The sequence below is a fragment of the Mya arenaria genome, chromosome 5, assembly GCF_026914265.1.
Source record: "Mya arenaria isolate MELC-2E11 chromosome 5, ASM2691426v1".
In the NCBI taxonomy this organism is placed as follows: domain Eukaryota; kingdom Metazoa; phylum Mollusca; class Bivalvia; order Myida; family Myidae; genus Mya; species Mya arenaria.
Window position 1 is genome coordinate 63461446 of NC_069126.1, and position 16208 is coordinate 63477653.

The 16208-nt window shown below is 37.5% G+C and overlaps 1 protein-coding gene across 1 annotated transcript; it reads left to right on the forward strand.

Annotated features, from left to right (window-relative positions):
- Positions 1 to 258: 258 nt before the first annotated feature.
- LOC128233995 (uncharacterized) lies at positions 259 to 10131 on the forward strand. The gene is made up of 9 exons (XM_052947912.1): positions 259 to 316; positions 409 to 473; positions 1760 to 1917; positions 2540 to 2657; positions 3231 to 3247; positions 3552 to 3690; positions 7872 to 8044; positions 8967 to 9037; positions 10039 to 10131. The coding sequence occupies exons 2-9, from the start codon at positions 433 to 435 to the stop codon at positions 10066 to 10068; spliced, it is 747 nt and encodes a 248-aa protein (XP_052803872.1). The 5' UTR covers positions 259 to 316; positions 409 to 432; the 3' UTR covers positions 10069 to 10131.
- The last annotated feature ends 6077 nt before the right edge of the window (positions 10132 to 16208 follow it).

A 16208-nucleotide genomic window follows, 5' to 3' on the forward strand; every position in this document is an offset into this window, starting at 1 on the left:
AAATACAAAGAAAACTTGAAAATATTCACACGTGTAGAAGCAGAAAACACATAAATTTTATAGATTGAGAACAATTTTTATATATTTTCTGCCGAAAAAATATTAAGATAACTAAACTTACTTGTTTGTTTACATCCGTGATGATCCGTGGCAACCCATTTGAGAACCCCTTTTAAGTCACGTGATTCCTCACCATTATACAGTTGTCAATTGGTTCTAGCGTCAAGGTAGAGATGCCTTGTAAGATTCAGTGTTTTGTTTTGTTTTCATATTTGATATGAAGACCTTATAGTCCTGGACTAGTTTCAGGGCACAGGTAAAGTTAAATGTAGATAACGTTTATAGTTTAGCTTAGTTTTTTTACAAGCAAGCTAAGCATGTTCATGTTTTCTGTCTATTTGTTTGCAGCTTACAGATCACTTCAGTGTACTTATGGGACCAGACTTTGAATATATTGTCATCAATTCAATAAGGTAAATATTCACTTACATATCTTCATACATAAACGATTTCTTCCAAATAGTGTGTGCTAGTTATAGTCGATATACATGTATAAAATGTTGACACTATTGCTATACATGAACATTCTCCATAATTCGTAGCTATACTTAAATTGTTAATAATATTGGCTACTTTAATGAGGGGCTTTGTTGCATAAGTCGAAATAAACTTCTGTTCTGTTCTGTTCTGATCTGTTCTATAAAACTATCATCAATATACACAGAACAAAAATCTAATAGGTCCACATATCACTCGAGATATTGTGGATGTGAAATGAATCAGTTCACATAAAAACAAACGTTTCCCATTATCTCTTGTGAGGTATACGGATCAAGTTTCTGGCACATCACATGATGTGTCTTTTAACAAAGACAAAACATAAACTTAAAGCATTCCCTAAGTATATATAAACGTTATCAACCGATGACTAAGATAAAACAGTTAAGAGTTAAAATAAGTGAGCCTGTAAAACTTTCTAAAAAAATATATATATTTATTCTGTTTTTATACTGTCTTTAAATGTGAAACTTCATAGTTTGTCAACAAAGATGACTTATTGCGTTTTAGATACAGCAAGATTGTTTAGTATGTGTGGATATATCTTTTTGATTTTGTTCAAATGGGATTAACGAAAACATGCAGCACTTATTATACAAAAACGTGTTTATGAAGTATAATTCATTCCATCTAACGTATTGTAATTAGGTAAATATTTTCTGGGAAAAACTATTATAAAATTTGCTGAGTGTATGATGACTTAATTAATTATCAACTGCTCTCATAAGTTTCACCTTTTTTCTATTTTCTTTCTTTCTCCTTTTCAAAATAATTCATTTAATAGTTTTCTATTACAATTAGTCTCAATATTTCTTCAACATAAAACATATATTCAGTTGTTTATGGCATTGTATGTACTGACTCCAAATTATTCCAATTAATTAGTTAAAAATAAATATATATATGTTTGGTCTGAGCATGTTTGTATAGCATGCGTTTCTTAATATTTTCTGCCTAAATGATATTAAGCGTCACATAAATACAAGCAGGAGACTTTAAGAAGTTTATTTCTTTTGTTCTTTTTCTGGATATTACATAATTATGTAATCTTTTTTTACATGATCTGTTTTTTGCTAAAAACATATGTCTAAACTCAATGAATTATATAGGTTTGTAGACTACTGCGGTATGACATTAACACCTGGAAAACAAACCTGTCTATTTGTTAATGTTTTATCTCTCCTAATCTTCTCTGTTACAGTCCTAACGGGACAGTGAATGTCACTGTGTTCGCTGCTAACACTGACGGAGCCAACTCCACATTTTCTAACGCGTTGGCTGCTCTCATTAAAGATAACCCCTTGACAGTACTAGGACAACCAGCATCGGTGATACAAGCCACACTTGCTGGTCAAATATGTATGTTATACTCGTATTGTAGTCATTTTTTTCTCGTCTATCGGGATCATTGCATATTTCGGTCTCACTTCTAAATGCCGAAGTTGCATTTGTTTCTGTTTCGGAATTTATACATCACGTAAATCATAAAGGCGAGCATCTATAACTTAAACATGCCGAGTAAATAGTCCTTTGAGAAAATGGTTTTGTATCACGTGATCTAAATGTCGAGCAACGATTGGACATCCCACAGAGAAACAAAAATGCTGAACCTTTAGAAATTAACTACAAAAATGTAAATTCGGGATTTTGTAGAAATCAATGTGTTATCAAATTACTCAGATTAAATCCTATAAACGTTCGTGATATTATAAATGTGCGCGCAGGCGTTTGATTTGGAAGTGAAAGTGGGCTAAAATTCAAACACAGTGAAAAATATCAAATTTTTATTTTACTTCTATTTCACTGATAAATCTCTATGAATCACCAGAAAGCACATAATAAAACGTATACCTTCGAAAAACGTAATAATTTTTCAAGCACAAGTAAGTTCTACTTGAACATGTCCAATCATATAATTACATGATGAAATGCCCGGATGAACGTGGAACGTGGTACAAGCTAGTTCCATTTGCTTTTTCAGATAATTTAGTACTAAACGAGACAAAGGACGATCTTTCGTGTATTATCTATCAGGACCTGACACAAGAATGCTCAACCAACACAAAATGTTTGACATACGACGGGAACCCCTTGTGCGAGTATGTATATCCTTTCTTTAGTTATTTTTATAAGAGTGGTTGTACGCGTGGGTACTTGTAAGTGTATGGTGTTTTGTTTTTTTGCATTACGTCATCCAGCTGCTTATACATTGTACAAGCTTAAAACAATATGTTTGATGTACTATTGCACAAGAAAGGTTCATATGCGAGTTTCAGGGAGTCTACAGGTTTTATTCGAGATTTCGCTAACGGCTTTTTAATTCATCTAAAACCTTAAATATACATGTAGCTGCAATTACATTTATATGTCGTGTTTCGCAACCCCTCTTTTAATGGTCAAATGGCCTTTTGCCACGCCCTTTTGTCGCGGATATGTTTGTCTAAGGCTAAAATGGAATGTATTCGCTTCTCAAACCTACAGCTATACACTACGTGTGTTAAAGTTATGATAATTTTATTTGTCATCTCAATTCAAATGGAGCTTTGGCCAATGAGTGGTGTGTGTCTAAGTAGAAACTTTTGGAATTATTTGGCATACATGTGTTGCTTGTTAACAATAAAAAGACGGGTTAACTCAATCAAAATTTGACGTTTTATTTACTCTCTTTTCAGACCTGTTCGGAATAATGGTAAGTTTTTCACATTGTACTAATTGTGGCCAGATTTTTCAACGCGAATATTTTACGATGTAGATTACTGTTGATCATCGGGAATACATATTTTGAAAATATATATACCTTTACAATCACTTATGTATTTTTCTAAGCGCGGAGAGTATGGAGGAATTATACATCTTCAATAGAATTCGTGTAATATTTCTGAAATTCATGTGTTCTCAAACCGTATACAAAAGTAATGAACTTGATAAGCGTTCTGTAGTAAGTGCTTATGGCTCTTACAAAGTTTACCGAGCTTGCTGTTCTCAATTTTCAGATGATTTCGGCTTATGGGTAGGCCTGGGTGTTGGTATACCTCTATTCCTGCTGCTCAGCCTCCTGCTCTGTTGTTGCTGCTGTCATTTTTGTGTCCCTGTTGTTAAAGATGATGACACAAGTACCACTATTTCCAGCAGGTATGTGATTGTTGTCGTCTGTGGCAAAGTTTCCAGCAGGTATGCGGCTGTTGTCGTTTGTAGCACTGTTTTCAGCAGGTATGTAATGGTTGTCGTCCGTACCACTGCTTCGAGCAGGAATGTTATTGATGTCGTCTGTAGAACTGTTTCTAGCAGGTATGTGATTGTTGTCGTCTGTAGCAATATTTACAGCTGGTACGTGATTGTTGTCGTCTGTTGCAATGTATCCAGTAGGTATGTGATTGTTGTCGTCTGTAGCAATGTATCCAGCAGGTATGTGATTGTTGGCGTCTGTAGCACTGTTTCCTGCAGGTATGTAATTACTGTCGTCTGTAGCACTGTTTCCAGCAGGTATGTGATTGTTGTCGTCTGTAGCACTGTTTCCAGCAGGTATGTTATTATTTTCGCCTGTAGCACTGTTTCCACCAGGTATGTGCTTGTTGTCGTCTGTGGCAATATTTCCAGCAGGTATGTGGCTCTTGTCGTCTGTGGCAATGTGTCCAGAAGGTATGTGATTGTTGTCGTATGTAGCACTATTTCAAGCAGGTATGTGATTGTTGTAGTCTGTAGCCAGCGCGTATGTGATTGTTATCGTCTGTGGTAATGTTTCCAGCAGGTATGTGATTGTTGTCGTCTGTAGCCAGCAGGTATGTGATTGTTGTCGTCTGTAGCCAGCGCGTATGTGATAATTATCGTATGTGGTCATGTTTCCAGCAGCTATGTGGTTGTTGTCGGCTGTAGCCAGCAGCTTTGTGATTTTTGTCGTCTGTAGCACTGTTTCCAGTAGCTATGTGATTGTTGTCGCCTGTAGCACTGTTTCCAACAGGTATGTGAATGTTGTCGTCTGTGGCAATGTTTCCAGCAGGTATGTGATTGTTGTCGTCTGTAGCCAGCAGGTATGTGATTGTCGTCGTCTGTAGCCAGCAGGTATCTGATTGGTGTCGTCTGTGGCCAGCAGGTATGTCTGTGTCACTGTTTTCAGAAGGTATGTGATTGTTGTCGTCTGTAGCGCTGTTTCCAGCAGGAATGCGATTGTTGACGTACGTAGCACTGTTTTCCAGCAGGTATGTGATTGTTGTCGTCTGTAGCACTGTTTCCAGCATATGTAATTGTTGTCGTCTGTAGCACTGTTTCCTGCAGGTTTGAGATTGTTGTCGTCTGTAGCACTGTTTCCAACTGGTATGTGGTTCTTGTCGTCTGTAGCACTGTTTCCAGCAGGTATGTGAATGTTGTCGTCTGTGGCAATGTTTCCAGCAGGTATGTGAATGTTGTCGTCTGTGGCAATGTTTCCAGCAGATATGTGATTGTTGTCGTCTGTAGCACTTTTTCCAGCAGGTATGAGATTGTTGTCGTCTGTGGCACTGTTTTCCAGCAGGTATGTGATTGTTGTCGTCTGTTGCACTGTTTCCAGCATATGTAATTGTTGTCGTCTGTAGCACTGTTTCCTGCAGGTATGAGATTGTTGTCGTGTGTAGCACTGTTTCCAACTGGTATGTGGTTTTTGTCGTGTGTAGCACTGTTTCCAGCAGGTATGTGAATGTTGTCGTCTGTGGCAATGTTTCCAGCAGGTATGTGAATGTTGTCGTCTGTGGCAATGTTTCCAGCAGATAAGTGATTGTTGTCGTCTTTAGCACTGTTTCCAGCAGGTATGAGACTGTTGTCGTCTGTGGCACTGTTTCCAGCAGGTATGAGATTGTTGTCGTCTGTGGCAATGTTTCCAACAGATATGAGATTGTTGTCGTCTGTGGCACTGTTTCCAACAGGTATGTGGTTGTTGTCGTCTGTGGCAATGTTTCCAGCAGGTATGTGATTGTTGTCGTCCGTAGCATTGTTTCCAGCAGGTATGAGATTGTTGTCGTCCGTAGCACTGTTTCCAGCAGGTATGTGATTGTTGTCGTCCGTAGCACTGTTTCCAGCAGTTATGTGATTGTTGTCGTCCGTAGCACTGTTTCCAGCAGGTATGTGATTGTTGTCGTCTGTAGCGCTGTTTCCAGCAGGAATGCGATTGTTGACGTACGTAGCACTGTTTTCCAGCAGGTATGTGATAGTTGTCGTCTGTAGCACTGTTTCCAGCATATGTAATTGTTGTCGTCTGTAGCACTGTTTCCTGCAGGTATGAGATTGTTGTCGTCTGTAGCACTGTTTCCATCTGGTATGTGGTTCTTGTCGTCTGTAGCACTGTTTCCAGCAGGTATGTAAATGTTGTTGTCTGTGGCAATGTTTCCAGCAGGTATGTGAATGTTGTCGTCTGTGGCAATGTTTCCAGCAGATATGTGATTGTTGTCGTCTGTAGCACTTTTTCCAGCAGGTATGAGATTGTTGTCGTCTGTGGCACTGTTTTCCAGCAGGTATGTGATTGTTGTCGTCTGTAGCACTGTTTCCAGCATATGTAATTGTTGTCGTCTGTAGCACTGTTTCCTGCAGGTATGAGATTGTTGTCGTCTGTAGCACTGTTTCCAACTGGTATGTGGTTTTTGTCGTCTGTAGCACTGTTTCCAGCAGGTATGTGAATGTTGTCGTCTGTGGCAATGTTTCCAGCAGGTATGTGAATGTTGTCGTCTGTGGCAAGGTTTCCAGCAGATATGTGATTGTTGTCGTCTTTAGCACTGTTTCCAGCAGGTATGAGATTGTTGTCGTCTGTGGCACTGTTTCCAGCAGGTATGAGATTGTTGTCGTCTGTGGCACTGTTTCCAACAGGTATGTGGTTGTTGTCGTCTGTGGCACTGTTTCCAACAGGTATGTGGTTGTTGTCGTCTGTACCACTGTTTCCAGCAGGTATGTGATTGTTGTCGTCCGTAGCACTGTTTCCAGCAGGTATGTGATTGTTGTCGTCCGTAGCACTGTTTCCAGCAGGTATGTGATTGTTGTCGTCCGTAGCACTGTTTCCAGCAGGTATGTGATTGTTGTCGTCCGTAGCACTGTTTCCAGCAGGTATGTGATTGTTGTCGTCCGTAGCACTGTTACCAGCAGGTATGTGATTGTTGTCGTCCGTAGCACTGTTACCAGCAGGTATGTGATTGTTGTCGTCCGTAGCACTGTTACCAGCAGGTATGTGATTGTTGTCGTCCGTAGCACTGTTACCAGCAGGTATGTGATTGTTGTCGTCCGTGGCACTGTTACCAGCAGGTATGTGATTGTTGTCGTCCGTGGCACTGTTTCCAGCAGGTATGTGATCGTTGTCGTCCGTGGCACTGTTTCCTGCAGGTATGTGATCGTTGTCGTCGGTGGCACTGTTTCCAGCAGGTATGTGATCGTGGTCGTCCGTGGCACTGTTTCCAGCAGGTATGAGATCGTGGTCGTCTGTAGCACTGTTTCCAGTAGGTATGAGATTGTTGTCGTCCGTAGCACTGTTTCCAGCAGGTATGTAATTGTTGTCGTCCGTAGCACTGTTTCCAGCAGGTAGGTGGTTGTTGTCGTCCGTAGCACTGTTTGCAACAGGTAGGTGGTTGTTGTCGTCTGTAGCACTGTTTCCTGCAGGTAGGTGATTGTTGTCGTCTGTAGCACTGTTTCCAGCAGGTATGTGATTGTTGTCGTCTGTAGCACTGTTTCCAGCAGGTATGTGATTGTTGTCGTCTGTAGCACTGTTTCCAGCAGGTATGTGATTGTTGTCGTCTGTAGCACTGTTTCCAGCAGGTATGTGATTGTTGTCGTCTGTAGCACTGTTTCCAGCAGGTATGTGATTTTTGTCGTCTGTAGCACTGTTTCCAGCAGGTATGTGATTGTTGTCGTCTGTAGCACTGTTTCCAGCATGTATGTAATTGTTGTCGTCTGTAGCACTGTTTCCAGCAGGTATGTGATTGTTGTCGTCTGTAGCACTGTTTCCAGCAGGTATGTGATTGTTGTCATCTGTAGCAATGTTTGCAACAGGTAGGTGGTTGTTGTCGTCTGTGGTAATGTTTCCAGCAGGTATGTGAGTGTTGTCGTCTGTAGCACTGTTTCCAGCAGGTATGAGCTTGATGTAGTCTGTAACACTGTTCTGGTCCTCTTATTATGTAGCCTTGAATCAAATCCTGTATATACCATTGTATCATTGTTTTATTGTATAAATATTGCCCTACTAAACTGGACGCAAAGTGAATCAAATGAAACTATTTCTCGTTTATAGTAAGGATATTTGATTGATTCATCTGGGAAAAGACCAAATGAGAAAATTATTAACCCTTCTTCTTTTTCAATGTCAGACCAGAGCCTCTACCTATCATCCTACCAAGATACCTGCCCGTTCGGTTTAACACCGTCGGAAGAGTAGGCCTATACGGTAGTCAGTTTGGCGATGACGTATTGGAACAACCGACACAATTAAATGACTCCGAGTCAACATCGTCGGATTATAACGTTACTGTTGGATTCGAGAGTAAGCATTATATGCATTGTCAGGACTCTGGTTGCCATTCAACCGTTCAATGTCTATTTATCAAAAAATTATATTTTGTCCAAAAATAAAACCATATCCATCTCATCCAAACCCGGAAATGTTATAGAAGGAGCTAGACTCCTATTCGTGTCATGTTAATTAGGTCAAAAGTGACAGCCATGCTCATTACACACTTTGATTTGTATGAATTATATGCTTCCGAATAATCACGATTCCAAAATCCATAAAAAGTTGAACCGTATTTCATCCACTTTGTCTGTTTTGTCCTTTGCCTTTGGAAACATCGGCTAAGACTGTCTTTACCAAGGCTTAATCCGTTGTCTATATCTATAAGGATTTTTTACTTGATATGGTTCGTTTAAATTCTAATGGACAGAGTGAGTAAACAACGTTATAAATTGCGTCATATATTCTACGTCGGAAGGCAACATTTTACTTAAAATGAAGACGTTCATCAAAGACAACTTTTCTTTTACTATTCCATTTAAAATGAAACAAAAGGCAAAGAGTTTGATAAGGTGATTATCACTTCGACAAACCTGTTTCCAAAAAAATGTTTTGACAGTGCTCCGTCAGACGGCCGTATTGTGAAAAGGTTCGTTGAAATGTTTTAAAAAACTCCACTTTCAATCAATCTCAGGAAAAGAAAGAAGCCGCGGCTTTGTTAGCGGCGTAGACTACGCTATGTTATCTTTGTTTAAAGTCTTCATTCGAAGCAAAATATTTCCTTCCGACGTAGCATTTATGACACAATTTATCACGTGGTATCCACACACTCATGAAGTCTTCCTGAATGTCCATCTAGCGGACGATACTTGCTAACCACTGAAATATAACAATTTATGGTCATAACACATTGATACACTAATTACACGTAGATTTACCTTTTTCTATTTTGCAGTGAAAAGATACAAGGACGATTTACCTTCAAGCTTTTCTTGGGATTTTATGTATCCTGATATTGAATATAAGGTATTGAAAGCGCTGGTATTGAAAACACTTAAGATGTTGATAGTTTTTCAAAGTTCTTCATAGTGTCTTTTATATCATAAGTTATGTCACCGTTATGAATAGCGTCTTATATGAAAGACACGATCAAGACGCGTCATCATATATCGACATTTTGAAGTCCTTGACGCTATAAATATTCAATTTATATCGTAAGTATAATATCTCATAAGTGGTAATTCAAAATGAAACTGATTAAACTAAGGAGTAATACGTCACAAAAGAGACTTTGCTCATTGTTATGAATTTTAGAGAACGCAAAAACATTTGTGAAATAGTTGTACAGTCGAAATCCCTTGGCTCGACATCCCAGGGACCGGCCAAAATACTTTGAGCCTCGCAAATATCGAGCCAGGCGGGATTGCTTACAAAGAGTAAAACAAAATAGGTTCTTTACATCCAGTCCGAGCCAACGAGAAAATCGAGCCAAGCGAGTTCGGGCCAACGGGTTTTCGACTGAATATGTATAGTTTACTTGTTTCTGTCGTAGCAATTGACTGGTTTGAAATATTTAACATTTGGTTTATACATGCTTTTAAAATTTAAATCCATTTTCATTTTGTGCTACCTTAAAATTGCAAGGGGTCACTTTGAAAAATGAAATATTTTAAACGGAAAAACGTAATTTGGCTCACATACATTTGCCTTTACGAAACACCTTCGCATTTTCCATGGTATGCTTTACGGTGTTTTCATCAGGATAACTGCATACACAGTCACACCCTGTTGGCTCGAACTCAAAAAGACCGGCAAAAATACCTCGAGCCTTTGAAAACTCGAGCCAAGTGGGAATGCTTACCTTCAGTAGAAAGAAATCGGTCCTGTACATCCAGTTCGTGCCAACGAGGAAATCGAGCCAAGCGAGTTCGAGCCAACGGGGTTCGCATTTACCCGAAAATGCACATGCAGATTTATCGATATAAATGTTCCAATACCATGTACTTTACTTAGTTTTTCTCTTTCAGAAACCGCAACTCGGCGATACAGTTTTTTGATATCACCCGACGTCAGTGCAATTAACATTTGACTTTATTTTAATATGCTGTCAAAATATTGCTGCGTACTCGGAACTCGTACAGATTCTTGTACAAAAAATATAATGAAATAAATATATGCATCGCATTTTCATATCCTTCACGTATCACTCATTGCCCACGTTTGTTTTTGCTACATTTACAGAAGCGTTGCTGGGCCTAAAAAACTTGTAGGCGCGGTGGTTCTATGTGAGTTTGGAGGCACATAACACAAACTTTATTATTTTTTGCAATGAATAAAAAAATCAAGCAATTCACCCTGCACGCAGTTTTAATAAATACCAAGCTTGATTAGGTGAATCAAAACGTTTCGAGTTGTTCAAAGTGTTTGAGTAGATATTAGTTTTTAATGCATTTTGGGGTTATTAAAATTTTGTCATTTTTCAAAAAACTTTACTATGCCTTTATTAAGTTACACCACTAATTTAATGTTTGATTACTTATCGATGTACTTCCTTGGAAGAGCATTAGGAATCCATTCAAACCCTGATGTTTTCGTGTCACAATTTCGATAGAAAACACGTTAAGGAAAGTTGGTAGAATGTAACAATAAAGTAATGTTTACATTAAAGCTACACTCTCACAGATATACCATTTTTACAACTTTTTTATTTTTTGTCTTGGAAAGAGCAATTTTTTTGCGTTAATATCTGCAAACCAATGGTATATGATTGCTGACAAGAATTCAGATCGTACATTTTCATATTTCCGTTCGAAAATGTTTATTGCTTAAACCGTTTCTAACGGTTTAAGAAAAATGCATAAAACATCAGTTTTTGAATCTAAATATAAAAATCTGCGATCTAATTTTTTGTCAGCAGTCTTATATAACTGGTTTCGATGGATGTTCGCAAAAATTGGCTCGTTCCAAGACAAAAAATGAAGAAGTTGTCAGAACGTACCATCTGTGAGAGTGCAGCTTTAATGTGAAGTTTGAATGGTTCGTATTCGTTCCACAATTCTGATATTCCATATTAGAGTGCGCAGATCATGACAATATTGGGCTTCACTGAGGACTCGTATGATTTCTTGACACCAATTTGGTCTGTAATTTAACTGGATAGCTCCGTGACAGCTAGTTTAGTTATTGATGTCCGCTTCTCATCGAAGGGATCATGTATATGAGTCCCATTTTGCGAAACAAAGTTACTATGTATTTCCTAAGATACAATACTTTAATATGACGTAGAAGCAACGTAAATTGATTTAATTTTGTAATATGAAGTAGAAGCCATGTAAACTGATACAGTTTTGAAACATGTCACCTTTTCTGAGGAAGTACATCTTTGAATCGAAGGTGCAATGGGATGTCTAACAATTTGAATAAACAACATTCACCGGACGTCATAAGATTATTTACATACGAGCCTTTTGGCATGCGCTGTTACTTTTAACCACTTGTATATACACTTTTGGGGACCTCTCAAAGGGGATACTAGTACTGATGTCTACCTAGAATGAATACACACACGTTTTACTACGTATTTTATTCATAACCTATCAACTTTTATCATCAACGAGCTTAGTAGAAGGTGGAAAGTGGTCCAGTGGTATAATAGGTGTTATCCTTTCAACCAAGAGGTTATGGGTTCAATCCTCACCAGGGTTATTTCTTGTAGCCACTCAAAATTGACACCAGTAATGGTTTCTGTCCTGGAAACGGACTCGAGAGTGATATAATAAGCTATCAGCTTTCGTCACAATCAAGCAAAAATAGATTAGTACAAACCAACGAGTTTAGGACTTTAGAACATCCTAATCTAAACTAAACTAATTACTGTTTCATCACTCTAAACACCATGCGTAATAAGAATAGGTCCATAACGTTACCAGATGTTAAGAACAAAGGCTATACATTTCGGAGCCCGTGAGTATGGATTTGTCCTTTACAGGTTCATATTTTCTGTATTTTTAGTGCAACAAAATGGTTATGTTTTGAAATTAAAGCACCCTTCCATCTTCACTATAGATCATTTGACACCGTTTCAAACTCTCCAAGAGAGCTTTAAATCAGAACCGTTACGATTCTAACGAAGGTGGGAACATTAGATATAATTGCATTGATCTTTTTTTGCATTATAAAACAACCTTGCAGCTCAAACATCTCAGTTCCCTATATTTCTTTCAATTTAACTGTCACTAAAACGTATCGCAAATTTTCAATTTAACGTTTAAGCGAAGCCAGTGGTTATATCTTGAAGTAATATATTCAAAATCCATGAAGTATAACTTTATATTTATATCTAACAAGACTATGCATACCAAATTAAATATCACCATTATAATAATCATTTTCCCAATATTTATATGACTTTAACTGATAAAAGAAATATCAAAAATTGATGATCGCGGGGTCACGTCTGTACGCCGAAATCCACTTTATATGTTAATATATGAAAAATCATTTAGTGTCAATTGGTTGCCATAGCCGTTCATGATTGGAATATATGTTAAAAAGTAGGGCGTTTACAAATAATCCTAGCTATCTGATAATGGTCAATGCCTGCAATTATAAAATTCAGGTCGTCTACATACAGTCGCCTTTTTACAGCGTATTAATAAATATTGATAGAAGTAGCGAATAAATAGAACTAGTGCAAAATAAGAGCACTAAACCAGGAGCCCGGTAGAGAATTCCGTTAGCGGATGGCGCTAGGGAAGAAACTGTGTCTGTTGTTGTAAGTCATTGATGCAAGTTGTCTCAGTTTGGAAGATTGTTGTACCTTGTACGCGTAGATGCAGGATCCATGAATGCTGCTGACTTGATTTCTATCAGATAATTCAGTATTCGGTACATCATGGTGAACTGGCGTCTGGGCTCTAACAACCTCTACTCAGGTTATTTCATTTTCGTTCACCAGAGCGATGATGCTAAACACTGTTAATATTAAATGATTTATTCATAAAACTATTGAAAAATATTAAGTATGCCCTCTTAAAATTAATACAAGTATCATGAGTAACATTTAATCTCAGTAACATTACAACCAAAATAATATTAGAAACACTAAATGCACCGGACTATACAGACATTGCTTTTATTGTCTTCTTCAAGTGACCCCCAAACTCCGTGTAAAGTACACAACTTCTGTTTATTGATATTAATCTTTATTGCCGTCTGCTGTCCATCTGATCTCAGATCCGAGTGCACTGCTGTGCAGTTTTGGAGGTTTTATCATAGAGATGAACTAAAAGGTTTTTTTGTTAACTTAATATTACAATTATTATTGCAATGCTTTAGAATGAGAATAAGAGTAATGTCATATGTCATATAATAATAGGCCGTTGATATGATTTATCAACGCTTTTTCACAATTTGGATACAACAATAGTTACTGTATTTGAAGTGGATTGAAAGATATCAGGTATTAACTATTAAAACATTTATTAGTCATATTTGTTTATTATTCATGAGATTATCTACTCTAAAAGTGTCAACTTTAAATGGCCCTGAATCAATAAACAAATACACAGGAATTGGAAACCCTATTGTGACACCAGGGCAATACACAATGAATGCACAGCATGGAATTATCATGCCACACTAGGCCTTTAAGACCTCTAAACTACATGTCCCTAGTGCGTTGTTTAGTCTGTTTTCACTGTGACAAATGCCCTCGATCTCCTACGCGTTGGTCTGCTTTGATAAGCAGAGAAGATTCCCGTCACCACGTACCCAAAATTGCTGCCACGATATCAGCTATTTGCATTTTAAGAATTTAAATTAATGTATCTCATTGCCGTATACTGGTTTAATTTCTTTATAATATTCGTTTAAACTGATTCATTTTACAACGATTGCGAAACATGTTATTACAACACAATATCAATCTCTCTCGTTGACACGATGTAACGCGAAAGTGTGATCTTGTGATTGGTTGAATAACATATATGATCCATATCTAAAATTTAACAAGCATTTGAGTCAAAAATAAACATTGTCATATTCACTTTATATGCATGACGACGTAATTTTAAAACAGCAAAGGGAAGTAACCGCTGCGTGGAGTTTGCCAGGTCCCCTTCCGCCAAAGGTAGTTATCCTTTTTTTGACCTGAGACGAATAAAACATCATATTTCAAGTTCGATGTATAGCCAGAACATATCAACAACGGCACTTTATTGCAGCTTGAAGTGCCTTCATTAAGATAATTTTATACAAATGTTATATTTAACTATATGTGAACTTATTCATATCAAATATTCTCCTTATACGAAGGAAATGATATTACCATTTATGTGATTGTATTTTAAAAATAAATCATTGACAATGCTTTTAAGTTGCAATTAGCATTTTATTTTTGCATTTATCTGTTCATGCCACAAATATGAATTTGCATTTGTTTTGTTAAATAAACAAAAATACTGGCTTAAAAATAGACAATAGTTACAGTAGATTGACTATGACAATTATCTATTCATTAAGAACTTTTACCAACGGGTATATCAACTCATAATGTAGCAACTTACTTTTAAAAGTATATACAATAGCATCCCTGTTAGTACTTAGACTCCAAGGATTCGAAACATTTCACCCGTAGGATGGGCTTGTTCCCTTCTGTCGTGAGACCACAGTTATTGTTACTATCTGTTTCATATATACACTAACCTGCCTTTATAACTTTATAACAGTCCCAATTAAAAAAACAAGGAACTGGCAGCTCTAGGACAATTTAAGACACAAAATGTAATCACAAAAAAACCGTTGACCATTGACACACATGTCAACATCGACACAAATACATAACCCTAACGCCAAGGAGTTAATCGGCTACAAACAACCATTTTTCAGACTTCCAGAGGCTATGATTTTTCGAATATTTACACAGTTTAAACAGTTTCGCGAGACAGAAAAGACTAATGCCATAATATGTACTGTCATATTAAAATGCTGCTTGTTCAGAAAATGTGTTTTTCGTAAAAATAAACATAACTTTTTATTCATTTCTATTTGTTTTCTTTTACATTTTGTATACGACAGCCATTGAACATATGAGCGATTTCCACAACGCAACACATAATCGGTGTCGTAGTAAACATTTGGTTTGACGACTTCAGACTTAAAATACACTGAAAGATATTTAATGACAGACTGGAAAATTGAAACTCGGGTCGTTCGAAAGATCGGTTCCCTCAAGGTTTCAGCTCGGACCCCGGCGTCCTCGAGCGATTGCAGTTTTATTGTACCCGAAAACAGGCACTATTTTTTCTGTATTAACATCTGTTTATTGGTCAACGAAGGTCAGATAACTGTGGTCTTGAGCCTTTTTTGTGAAACTTCAGAGGTAGTCTGCTGCTAAGAAATACCATGTTCCGACTATCAGCAGCCATACCACTATCAAATGTGTGGTGTTTTTGATGTTCGTGTTGAACATCACGATGCAAACCGCGACTACTTACCGAACTATCGCTGGAAACTATTCTAGGTAACCGTTAACGACCTCCAATTTGAACCTGCTTTGTTGCTCACGTTATTAAAACTTATATACAACCAATATAAACAAAATTACACAAATATGGACTTTGTTTGATTATTTTGAGTGTAATGTACTTGCGGACATTGTTTTTGTTTCTCTCATTATTTAAACTTATATACTATATATTGGCCTCATTTGATATGTGAACTTATTACTCGATTGATCTACAATCGAAACCCGTCGGCTCGATATCGCTTGACTCGATTTCCTCGTTGGCTCGAACTGGATGTTAACTCTTTTTAAGCATTCCCGCTTGGCTTGATATTCGCGTGACTCGAATAATTTTCGCCTGTCCCTGGGATATCGAGCCAACGGGTTTTGACTGTATTTACACTAACCCATGTTATTACTATGTACTACAACGGTCATTGTATCTCGATGAACCTGGTTAAAACGACACATATAAAAAGAAACTCGATGGGTATTTCGGACATTTATTAGCCGGACAGTATCGATATGCACTAGTTTCTTTTCCTAAATGCTTTGCAATGCGGCTAGTGTACATGCGGGATGACTGCATGGACGTTAGGTGACGATAGGACATCTTTATGAAAACAATTCAAAATTTAGTATTTAAAAGCAAACGAGAGTGTGTGACACATATGCTTCTTTTTCACGTGAACT

Excerpts from the sequence above, each read along its gene's own strand:
- LOC128233995 (XM_052947912.1), top strand. The coding sequence starts at position 433 with ATGGGACCAGACTTTGAATATATTGTCATCAATTCAATAAG. Across the intron at positions 1,918-2,539 it reads CACACTTGCTGGTCAAATAT|ATAATTTAGTACTAAACGAG; the intron begins GTATGTTATACT and ends TTGCTTTTTCAG. Across the intron at positions 9,038-10,038 it reads ATCCTGATATTGAATATAAG|AAACCGCAACTCGGCGATAC; the intron begins GTATTGAAAGCG and ends TTTCTCTTTCAG.